The sequence below is a fragment of the Zophobas morio genome, unplaced genomic scaffold, assembly GCF_036711695.1.
Source record: "Zophobas morio isolate AGI-343-1 ecotype UQ-CSIRO unplaced genomic scaffold, CSIRO_AGI_Zmor_V1 ptg000006l, whole genome shotgun sequence".
NCBI lineage: Eukaryota > Metazoa > Arthropoda > Insecta > Coleoptera > Tenebrionidae > Zophobas > Zophobas morio.
In genome coordinates, this window is record NW_026972111.1 from 15,171,025 (window position 1) to 15,183,728 (window position 12,704).

General features: G+C 38.7%; 1 protein-coding gene across 1 annotated transcript; it reads left to right on the top strand.

The window, feature by feature from the left end:
* The first annotated feature begins 522 nt into the window (after positions 1–522).
* LOC135123137 (uncharacterized) lies at positions 523–2,890 on the top strand. The gene is made up of 2 exons (XM_064047643.1): positions 523–1,821; positions 2,477–2,890. The coding sequence occupies exons 1-2, from the start codon at positions 1,746–1,748 to the stop codon at positions 2,710–2,712; spliced, it is 312 nt and encodes a 103-aa protein (XP_063903713.1). The 5' UTR covers positions 523–1,745; the 3' UTR covers positions 2,713–2,890.
* The last annotated feature ends 9,814 nt before the right edge of the window (positions 2,891–12,704 follow it).

The window sequence follows — 12,704 nt, forward strand, 5'->3', positions numbered from 1 at the left end:
TCCATGTCTCATCCAAGAAAATGAAAAGTAAATCTTCACCACTATCACGCAATTAGAGATACCGCTTTAGAAATTTGATTCTGGTAGCTATTTAATGTGAAAAACTTCGCCTTCGGAAATCTAAATTTATACGTGTATTACGTACAATTATTCTCCAAGCCGAGTATTTTCCCGTTTACAAAACAATAACGATTATATAAAATTAAAAACCAATTGTAGGGCGGACCCAACAAAGCATGTAGGTATATAAATCTGGGCAGTCGTCTTTCTGATTCTGAGTATAATATTAACGGCACCGACGCCGTTGTATCGGTATTATTTTAAAATTCGAAAAACACTCGAGAACACCAGCGAACTTTACGGAAAATATTTCTGCCACCAGTTTAACTGTTTGCGTTTTACCCAAAGATTGTCTATTTTTCTCTGTAATTTTTTGAAAACCACGAAATATTTCTTGTTTCTTTTCCTTTAAAATGGGCTTTCTCGTGACCACTTTTGTGGAAATTCTTTCCACGCTGTATTTAAGGATTTTCTTCAAACGAAGCGTGTTGAAATTAGAAAAACTTCGTTTTTTTTCCAGACAATTCAGATTTGACATTTGAATTACAAAATTAGACAGTTGATACCAATCTTTAATTTCTAGTGATCTTAAGATTGCAACTTAACCACAGAAAACTTTCTGTTAGCTACTTCTACCGAACGTGAATGCTTATTAGTACAAAGGTTACAGAGTGCGCGGGAACGGACAACACGCTTTTATGACAAACGTCGACGTGAAGTGGTTTTCGCGGAGAATGAAGTATGTAATTTGGAAGCGTGAATATCCAACCACTGACTCGACTAAAGGCTTCGCCGCTAAGCTAGTGCGACGATTCAAAAGACCATTTCAAACAGCGTGAAAAATTGGAGCAAACGTTTATGATTTACGCAATCCTCGGGGCAATCTGGCGGGACGCTGGCACAGACCTTAAGACATACTATCCGTCTGATCCGGAAACAGACGACGAATCCGACTCAGCGACAGCACCATAAATGATATTCCTGGGAGGGCCCGTGGGGCTCGTGTCTTTCCCGCCGTTAGGCTTTAAGGCGTGCCCTCAGGGCAATACCACTATCAAGAAGCGTTTCACTACCTCCTTGAGTCCTATACCAAATGCGAGTCGATATCGGGGTTGATTTTTGGGAGGCAGTTTAGCCCGAGCGCGGGTCGAGTAGAGCTGGACGCATCTGATTTGTTCTTTTTTGTGAATTCCCGATCAAGAGGCTCTTCGAAGTCGGAAATCCCAGCATTTGAGCAGAGCGGACTTGTGACGGGAACACGGATACGTGAAAACCACTGTTGTTAGTGTGTGATGTTTTGTGATGGCTTACGAAGTGCGTATGAGGGCAGAAACGTCTTCTCGAGGGATTAGACAACTGTCATCATCTTCAAGTGGAGCACGTGTCGGTTCTACGGAAATTGCGCTGTGGCACAATCCCGGCTAGAAATATGTTTTTTTTTGTTTAGTAAATTCTGTTCTTGCGGAGGTACGATTTCGGGTGACGTGTCTGTTGGGCCAAGTGATTTTTTTTTTCGCGCGGCACTGCAAGCTGAATTTAGTAGGGGCGGTCAGTCGCGGAACCAGCAGTCTGGCGACATAGAAATCACCACGGCGGGTATCTGACCGAGGCGCGTTACCATCTTCGCGAGGAGGATACTCATTGGGTGTTTGGAGCTGTTCAGCTCCTGGAACCACCGCGTGAGAATGTTTGCTTCGTGTGGCAGTCTCATTCCCTCGTTGTTGACCACGGCAATTTTAATGCGAACGGCTAAGCAGTTCGGTAAATGAGGAAAATTTTAGAACGAACGGCTATACAGTTCGGTTGGTTAGGAAAATTTTAGCGAGGCCAGCTATACAGTTCAAAACTTGGGAAAATTCTAAATTTTGTTCAGTAGGTTGATAATCTTTTTTTTTAGTACAGTACTATTGATTGTAAATTTTCCCTCATATGGTTGGCTTCGAGGCGTCAACCATTTGCTTTCAAGGCCTCCGCTTAATTATGGTGGTGGGTGACACTTCTCGGCACATATAGCAATAAAAAAAACTCCTGTGTCGTTTTTTTTCTTTTTGGGAGAGTCGAGTGTGACATATATTTGTGTTCACCCGGTAGACTAAATTCGCGAACACCACCCTGTAGTTCTTGAGATATAAACGACCACTCACGCTATATGAGTGATTTTTAAATCAATTATCACCGCCCGATTGTAACGGTCGCCCTTTTATTGCCACGAGCGTTCAACCAAGTAGCTCGGTTTTGGTGATTTGTAAAAAGGGGCCAAAAACCAGCAGAAGGTTGTGTCTCGGGTCCGTAGTACCGATTAAAGTAGGCGTCGTATAGGTTAGGTAACGTCTGAGACAGATTTGTGCCGACTACGTAGTAAAAAAGAGTAACTGACGTCCAGGATCGGAGATGGAGAACTAAATACAATTTACAGGCGTGGAAACAGGGCTCCAGGAATATTCCCCAAACTCCAAGAAACCCCAGAGCTCCAAACAAAACCTCAAGGCTCCGGAAAATCCTCCAGGCCTCGGAGAACCCACACCAACCTTAAGGCCATTCGCACGAGAGAATAACAAAGAGCAAGACGGGAATCAGCTGTACTGGAAGCGAGCAGCCAGGACTCAGCACCATCTTCCCGGGACTCCGCCGCTAAAACATATCGGAACATAAGAAGTGCTCAGATAATTTCTTATTTTCCCCGCCACATTTGATATCTTATCTTCATAGTAAAGTTATATTCTTATCTTCATCACAAAATAGTCAACTTAGTCATCATAAGATTTCACAGTGTTCATACTTAAAGCATTGTAACTTATTCATAATCCGATACGAGAGAAAACCATGTATTATCCTGTATACGACTCTGTTAATAGATATGTTTTGTCACATTTATTATATTTTATTCGTAGTCGCCTCTCTATCACTTGGCGCAATTAATATTACCATTAGCCGCCCGTGAAGGTAAGTTTGGGCGAGGTCAAATCCGAAAGTGGTACAACTAGTAGACTAGTACATCCACAAAGGGGTTTGTTACAGTACCCTTCATCGAAGTCGCCGACACCCTGTTTTGTCAAAAAATATTGAGCTTGGGGGATATTACGGCGAAGAAAATCAAAATGGTATAGTGGTTTCAAAATGGAAACCAAAAAAACATTCTCCAGACATTAAGGAGATTGTAAAGAAAAGAAGAGAACAAGAAGTAGTTCAAAAGAAACCTATCGCCATATTAGACTATAATAAAGGAAAAACGGGTATAGACAAATTCGATTCAAATGCTGACCTATGCAACTTGTCTTCGTAAAGGGTAAAGCGGTACCGAAAAGTTGCTATGGAAATAATCTGGGAACAGCCGTTCTGAACAGTCACCTCATCTATAATCAGTTGACAACAAAAACCATTTCAATAACAAAGTTTCGTGAGATCGTTTGTGAAGAACTTCTGTATCCAAAAACGGATATCCAACACAATTCTTCAAGAAATAAGAAGGCTAAGATTCACGTCTTTCTAAGCAACGACGATAATAAAAGACGCAATTGCGGTTTCTCCTACAAGACACTACTAGTACAAGAAAATCGTAAAGAAGCAAGAAACAAAGTACGAAGAGTCAAATCTTATTGCTTTGGTTGTCTCAAAAAACCAACAATGTGCAAAAACTGCTACGCTTGTCAACATTCTTTAAAATATTACCCTTTTTGATTTGTTCATTTTATTTTCAATACGTTCAGCAATAAAAATAATTTTTCTAAAAAAACAAACAAGCATTAAAAGTATTAACAATTTTTGAAGTGGGAACGAGATTGTTGCCGAAGTCAAAGGTGAATAAAATCTTGAATGCAGAATTTTGGGTGAAAGCTCAAAAACTTAGCAATAATATTGCAAGGTGACATTCCAAAGATAAGCAAAGTACCTAAAGCGCTTGTGCAGATTGAAGATCACTGGGAAGCAGAACTTAATTCACAACTCTTACAATCTGAAAGAGTTGAGATTTAAAAAGTTTTAAAAACAGAAAAAAAGGGCTTTGACACCATTACATTATGTATTTAATATGTTCAACCCCACTTGAAAGGGCGCCGAATTGACACAAAAACAAAAAGTTGAAGGTTTAGAATTATTACAAGAACTAACAAAAAAAATTGATTTACATGAAACTCAAGTTTTTGAAGAGTATGCAAATTATAAGACGAATGAAGGTATGCCCTTTGTTCAAAATAGTGCACAGTTAGATGTATCACCTTTATTATGATGGTCTGGGATTGTTTCGTATTGTAAAACCAATGTGTTATTGCTATTTGATTTTGTTGCTTCGAAGGACCTGAATTAATTAAACAGCTTTAATCACAATCAAGGCTTTATTTTGAAGGAAGCAGCTGACCGACTTGGTCTTACACGTTTGGTGTTGGCGGTGCGACTGGCGGTTGCCTTAGTCGGTCTGTCGGTCTTATGAAAGAGCCCGACCGCCAAAGGAACCAGTCATCATTCGCCGGGGGATAAAGGGTTCGCCGCCAGCGAACACCTGCAACTCTGAACAGGTATTTGTGGAGATACTCTACTCAGTAAGATAGGCAAAGCAGTGCCTAATATGCCAGTGACTTCAGCATCTACCGAAAGGGTGTTTAGCTCATAATTAAATATTCATAATAAAAAAAGAAGTCGATTGACCACTGCAAGAGCAGTAAACTAACATATGTGTAAGGTACAATTTATTTATATAACATTAAAAAAACACAAAATTTTTTGAATTTTAGATACCAATATTGTCTTCACTGTCCTCTAAAGACGATCAGCAACCAACAAGAAATAGACGGGTCAGGTACATTCGCGATAGATCATATTCATTCGTAGAGTTTGACGCAATAGATTTCCAGACACGGTTTAAAGTTAGAAAAGAAACAGTTCTCGAAATATTGTACAGATTTGAACTCTTAATTGCACCAGCTTCAAATCGAAACAAAACCGTAAGTCCATTAAAAATATTGATCACGCTTAGATTTTATGCAAGTGGAGCATTTCAGAACTACTTAGGAGATCATCTATACAACTCGCAGCGTTCAATCTCTAGAATAATTGCAAGTTTATCACACTAACACAACTTTAAAAAATTCTTATTTTTTATATAATTAACCATTCAAATTATTGTACTGGTTCTTATTTTCTCTAAGTCAGAATCAGAAATTTCAGGTAGCTAAATAAAATAAAGAAGAGCCAAAAGGAAACACAAGCGGCATGAATTTGGTATTTCAATTCGTGTTGGTGTTTTATGAAAACGCCTGCATAAAATTGACTCCAATAAAATAAGTTTAAAGGCTGTCTTATTACATAACCGAAATAGGTTTTCTTCAGTTACTGTAGCACATTCTGTGCGTATGAAAGAAACCTACGAAAATCTGGGAATTATGTTAGATAAAATTAAGTATTTCGATCATCTGGAATGCTGCTGGGTCAGCAATCTGGCTTTACTAAAATGCCATATTTTCTTTACGAATGGGACAGTAGAACTCGTGCTTTTCATTAGACAAAAAGAGACTGGTCAAGAAGAATCTCTCTGAATCCAGGTTTCAAAAATATAATACCTCAACATTTACTTGATTCTGATAAAATTTTATTACCGCCACTTCACATTAAATTTGGTTTAATGAAACAATTTTCCAAAGCTTTGGACAAAGAAGAAAAGAAAGACCAGTATTTTCAATACTTGTGTAGTAAATTTCCAGATGTCTCTGACGACAAGGCATTTTTGTTGGGTCCGACGTTCGCAAGTTAATGGCAGATGCAGATTTTGAAATCCAAATGACACAAGTTGGAAAAGAAGCGTGGTTGTCATTCAAAGCTGCAATAGGAGGTTTCTTGGGCATAAATAAAAGTCCTAATTAGGAAAGTCTTGTAAGAGACATGTTACAAAAATTTAAAAACTTAGCTGTAATATGAGCCTCAAAATCCATTTTTTATTTTCACATCTAGATTATTTCCCTCAAAATCTGAGAGCAGTAAGTGAGGAGCAAGGTGAAAGGTTCCACCAAGACATAAAAAACATGGAGAACTGGTATCAAGGGCGGTGGAACGGGAATATGATGGCAGATTTGAAGAAGGATAATGAACTTCTTCCCTCACAAACCGTTCCAAAACGCTCGTTTGGTAAAAAACGTAAACGAACAATGAGAAAGAAGTCGTAACTCAAAATATCACCAAAATATAATTTATAAATATGTCAATTAAATGACTCAAAAATTAAAATGATGTTCATTCTAAATATTTTTAATTCTCCCTGTGGTTTAAAAATCTTGCGTGATAGAAATAAATTGATACTTTTGGAATTTGTAGGCCTTCACTAAACATGTTTACCCAAAATTCTTCAAACCCCAAACAAAAACCGACATTTTGCAGGCCAGTAAAATCAATCACCTAAACTCAATCTGTTCAAAATTAGCGACAATTGAATTAAGCCTAAATTAACTGGTCGAAAATATTAAAGTATTAAAAATACCGAGGAACCTTGTGGCCCATCAGTGCTACATGTGATCATTTAAACTACAACACGCGTTCGCTGCTCTTTTAGCTAATATGCGATTCGAGAGATCCCTCACCCAACTAGAAAGAGGTGCTGTCAGTACAACAAAAAAGTGATTTTATTTTATTTTGGTGTAATATTTTTTGTAAAAAAATTTGGAATAAAATTACTCAGTCTTGCCAAAATTTCTAATGTTTTTCAGTAACTGTCAAACCAAGATTAAGGTTTCGACCCTAGGGGTGAATTGAGTAGCCCAATGGTGTCACAGCCGGTCCCAAGCCCGGACAAATGGTGGTCGACCGAGTGGGGATAGAAGACCTCTAGACGAAATCTGCTATGAAAATGGACAAGACTGAGATATACTTAGTTAGCTAGGTGGGCCGCTCTTGGTGAAATGCCCCCTCACCCCGTTAAAGTGGCAGCTCAATGACGGGGGACTAACGCATGGACATGGCACGAATCCGGACACGACTCAGCTCTACGATACGAAGGAGGGCGGTGGAGCGTGGCTGCCCGGACACATACCGTAATCGCGGCCCGCATTCAACACCGCCGTTGAACGCGACGGCCGGCGGTACGTCTGTGGGAACCTGCAACCGGGGGGCTTACCTTAACCGGAAGGCCCACAAGGAGAATACCTTGTGTGTTCAACCTCGGAGGACAGACAAAAGAAGATGAAGGTAAGAGAGAAAGACGAGCCCCATATAAGAAAAAAAGTCCAGAATCATTCGGCGTAAAGGAAGCCTTGATAAGCCTTTCAACGGAATTGGAGAATAACATAAAAGAAACATAGAACCCGCCAAACAGGCTAAAGGACCTATTGCAAAAGATTAAAAGGAACGCGGGCGTATTCAGTAGAGCTCCGATAACAAAGTGGCTAGAAGCCCACAACTGGGAAGCAATAGAAAAAATCACATATGATGTAGAAACCCAAGTAAACGTTACCAGCAATGCAGAGGGGAGTAATAAAAATATGATAATAATGGATGTTATATATCTCCCTATAGTGGCGTTGGGAGATCGAGGAAGTTCCTAGATGAGCTGGGCGAAAGTGTGAATACACGGGAGGGGGACTTCTGAATGATCTGAGAGGTAGTATACTTGAGGACTGGATGGCTGAGAGATGTATGGTGTGTCCTAATTGTGGAAATGCCTCCACCTTCCTGCGATGCTCTCAGAAGTTGCATATCGACCTGACCCTCATCACGGAAAGGGTGGCTACAAAAATGAAAGAATGGAGAGTGTTAGAACATGAGAATATGAATGATCATCAGGACATCGTATGGGTCCTAGGTGCGACAGGGGAATGTACGAGAGGAGAAGATAAAAAGAAGGACTGGGGATGGAAAGTGGAAGATGAGAAAATGGAAAGATTGGCTGAAGTGATGAAGGAGAGAGTGAATACGATAAACAAAGGGAAGGATCTGGTTTATGGGATAACGAGGGTGCTTGAGGAAAGGAGTGTACTGGTGGGCGGATGAGATAGCGAATAAAAGGAAAGAATATTTGAGAAAGAGATAGGAATGGAAGTGAAAGATTTCTTAAAAAAGAAAAAAAACGGTGTTGAATGGCTACATGCCGATAGAGTTGAAAACATTGTTTATATAACAAAGAAAAAAGGAGAAAGAGTTACATCATGAAAAATTTGAAAATGGAACAATGGAAATTTATTTTTGTTGAGACCTATATTTTTATTCTAAAGATATGAAGAGAAACACTAGAGTTGGTATTCACAAGCCTGATTAAAAATTAATCATGTTGTTTAAACGTAGATGATACCATTAGTTGACGAAAATATCACATTGATGGAGTCATCATCTAAAATGTCAAGTTACGGATTGTCCTCAATTGTATTGATTAAATCCCGTTCTCATATTGACAAAAGCTGATCACATGATGAATTTGGTTAAATTTTGATATAATTTGCGCTTAATTTTACTTCTTGCTTTTCTTGTGATTGTGAAGCTACAATTTATTTGGGTTGCGGTTCCAACCGAATGCAAATGGCGAGAGTGGAGGAGCTTCGAAATTAGTGCCAATGACTAATTAATAATAATAAGTAATAATAATTCTGATTTTTTTAAAAGCGAACACTAGGTTATCATTCCCACAAATGGTTACAGACTTTCAGACAGGCAATCTGCAGTAGCCATCCAATGGTTACAGTGGACGGCTTATTCCGATAATGTTCGCATTACTCACGCGGGAATTAGAATGGAAACGCGCCTAGAAGAAGGCATCAGAGTTGACGGATATGCTAAGCCACAAACACCGTTCACGAATTTTACGGGTGTTGGTGGCACGGTTGCAAAATCTGGCATTTTGATCAGACGGCCGAAATGTCTGATACCAATAACACTCTGTCCATGCGAAGAGAAAGAACTATGGGCCGGGAAGAAAAACTTAAAAATGCGGGTACAACTTAAAAACTATTTAGAAGTGTCACTTCAGAAATAAATTAAAAAATGATCCCGAAATGCGGAATTTTCACCACTAAACCCTCGGGATAGTTTTTACGGAGGTTGAATGAACGCGTGTAAACTCTATCATAAATGTGGTCCGGATGAGAAAATTTTGTATTTCGATATTTGTTCGCTGTATCCATATATTGATAAATATGGGAAATACCTAATAGGCCATCCTAAAAAAATATACGTTGGTGAGGTTGAATGCGGTGGTGTTAATATCAATGTAAAATAAGTCAGACTTCCTTTAAAAATACGGCGCTACTGATTTTAAACTCAAGCGTGCAGCGACTTGTCTCCAGTCTCCACACACACTGAGTTATATACAGTACGCCGGAATTTATCTCACAGCTGCAATCCCCCAGTCGAAGTAAGGTGTGTTTTACGGCGAGTAGCGGGGACGCCTTGATCTGGTACACAAGTTCGTAGCCAGTGCGTCGCTAGGAGTGTTTACAGCCAGTGAAAAAGCTGCTTCTATATTACTATATTACTTCAAATAATAATACTTGATGCCCTTTTTAATTTTTCAACCACAGGACCATAGATTTGTGATCTTGAAATGTTATATTATGTTGAAATGGTCCAAAGGAAAAATATATTTGTAATGAAACTATCGCCGCGACAGCACTGGTTCTAGCGTATGAGATACAATTCCGCGCGTTGGTTATATAGTAAGAATCAGGAAGCAATGCGTACACGTCATGGATGCAGTCGATTCTTTACCAACACTAAATCAAAAATACGCGGCGCAATACGTATCAAATTCGACCGATTTTGTTGACATTATATTGGCACAACTAATAACGAAACATATGCTAAGGTTTTATCGGTTTCACAAGTGTCATTGGTGTCAGTTTGGTTAAGTTGTGTTATTGTTTGATTTTTTGCCTTTTTCTATTTTTCTACTCGTGTAATCGTTCAGTTCTTTTCAGAACTATAACAGTTCTTTTCACAACTCCAACTGAACTGTCGTGTACCGTGGTACGTGTCGCTTGCTTGAACGTAAACATTCCACCATGCCGAAGCCCTTGCACAAAGATGCAAAGCAAATGGTCTCTAATTTAGTGGATTATTTTGCTAAAGAACGCTATAACGGGGGACCTCTTTTACCACTAACAGCTGTGCGAAGAGTGAACTCCGTGGTACAGCAAATAAAAACCGGAGAAGGTGTACATTTTCCCAAGAAAAAGAGAACCCGAAAAAAGCCAGTGTGTGATATTAGCACTTCGGAGCAGTGTGCTATTTGAGAATGTTTATATGGAATTGGTCGAAAAAAAGTATGGATTTGATACTAACGCTTATTTTACACAAATGCATGTTAGACGATCGTCATTACTCGATTGCTCGAAGGAGAAACATATATTTGAGGGTTCTGTGAGCAAATTAGGAAGAATTTTACATTCTATTGGGTTTCGTTATTCTCCAACAAATGTACGGAAGCGTCTTATGGAATTACAACATGTTGTTCATGCAAGAACCAAATTATTACGTGAATACATGCACAATCAGCAGAACCCAAATCCTTTGCAATGTGTATATCTTCATGAAACATGGATATTTGAAAATGGTTCGGTAGTTAGGTCATGGCAAGACGATAGTGTCAAAAGTATCAGGACGTTCAAAATAGAAGGGAAAAGGTAGTACGGGAGAGGAAGGCACTTTTGGACAGGGGCAGTTGTGGATAATTCAATTTTTGCGCCTTTTATATGGTAAAATAAGTTCAAATTCACGATGGTAGCTCCCCCTGGTGTTCTCTACTTGCAGTGAAACTGTAGATGTTCAGTAAGTAAAGCGATGGCGTACGGAGAAAATATACTCCAAGACCGATAAAAAGTAAACTTCTTTAGTTTGATGGATCTCATTATTGTTTTGTTGAATGCAGCGTAATACTGGACTTAAATTTTTATATACATTGTGCTGTTATGTGCTAACGGTATGTCAAAATAAGAATTGGTAATACCTAACCTAATATTTTTTGGCGCCAATTGAAGCCTTGAATCTAGTATGAGGTACATATATATGGACAGACCACATGGGGCACTAATGTACAATGTCCACATGTACCTCTTTAAGTAAGGTAAATGTTTTCACACTTTTTTTTACCGAACTCTTTGTTTCAAGGTGGTGGCACAATGGTTAGAAATTACGTAAAGAAAACCGACAGAGCAAACATATCAGAAGACAGTATTGCTAGAGCCATTGATGATGTAATTAACAAAAATGGTTCTATCAGAGAAATGGCTCAGAGATATGGGTTAAAAAAAAAGTTACATAAGCGTTTGCAAAATATCAAGAATCAAGGTTTGTTTGATATAAATCTCTCAAAAATAAAATACACATCTAAGTACACTACCCGTCAAATTTTTACGAATCAAGAAGAAGATAGTCTGGTAAAATATATCATTCACTCATCAAAATTAAAGTATGGGCTAACTTATTTTCAAATTCGAAAATTCGCATACAAATATGCATTAAGGCTCGAAAAAGTCTTTACCCGTTCTTGGTCTGAAAATAAATTAGCAGGACTGGAATGGATGAAAGGATTTATGCGTCGTCATAAAAATTTATCGTTACGAAAGCCTGAATCAACCAGTTTAGCACGAAATATGAGTTTTAAACGGACGAATGTTGATAAATTCTTTGAAAACCTTGAGAGGGTCCATACAAAATATAATTTTACCAGTGATCGGATTGTAAATGTAGATGAAAGCGGTATAAATACCGTTATACAAATGCCAAAAATTGTAACGGCCAAAGGCTGCAAACAAGTTGGACAATCTGTGAGTGCAGAGAGAGGGGAACAAGTGACCTTTTGTGGCATAATAATTGCTAATGGCAATGTTGTTCCTCCTCCTTATGTGTTTCCGCGTGTCCGCTTTAAAGAATCCTTCTTGACTGGAGCACCAGAGGGAAGCATTGGAATTGCTTCGCCGAGTGGATGGATGACGACTGATGGTTTTAAAGAGATTATTAAGCACATAAAAAACCACATGCATGCTTCCATGGAGAATCCAGTTTTAGTCCTATTAGACAACCATGATACACATGCATCATTAGATCTTATATTGTATTGCAGAGAGAACGGATTAATTCTCCTTACGTTTCCTCCACATACAACACGTCGTCTGCAACCTCTCGATGTAAGCGTTTTTGGGCCTTTTAAGTCTCGATTGAGGGCTGCCTTCAAAACGTGGATATCTAAGTATCCAGGAAAAGCAATAACAATATACGATGTCGCCAATTTAAGTGCTCCCGCATTTAATGAAGCTTTTAATCGTCAAAATATTCTTTCCGGATTTTTGAAAACAGGTTGCTTCCCACTAAATAAAAATGTTTTCCCTAATGATGACGTCGTTGCCTCAGAAGTTACCGAAATTGTGACCACGTAACCTGTAGAAAGTACATCCTGTCATCCCGTCGAGGATAATCAGTTCAATGAAGGGCAACCACTCTTGAGCATGTGAGACCATATCCTAAAGCCATAAGAAAAATTACGACAAAGGGAAGAAAAAAAAATACAGTGCCATACTAACCGCTACGCCAGAAAAAACAAAAATAGAACAGGGACTACAAGAAAGAGAAAATAAAAAACGTTTGAAAGAAGAACGAAAATTAAAAACTCAAGAAAGACGAGAGAAAAAAATGAAACATGTAAGAAAGGTTTTTGAGAAAGAAACATCTGAGAATGATAC

Coding starts and splice junctions, on each gene's coding strand:
- LOC135123137 (XM_064047643.1), top strand. CDS start 1,746: ATGTTTGCTTCGTGTGGCAGTCTCATTCCCTCGTTGTTGACCACGGCA. Junction 1,822..2,476: donor GCGAACGGCTAAGCAGTTCG/GTAAATGAGGAA, acceptor TACAATTTACAG/GCGTGGAAACAGGGCTCCAG.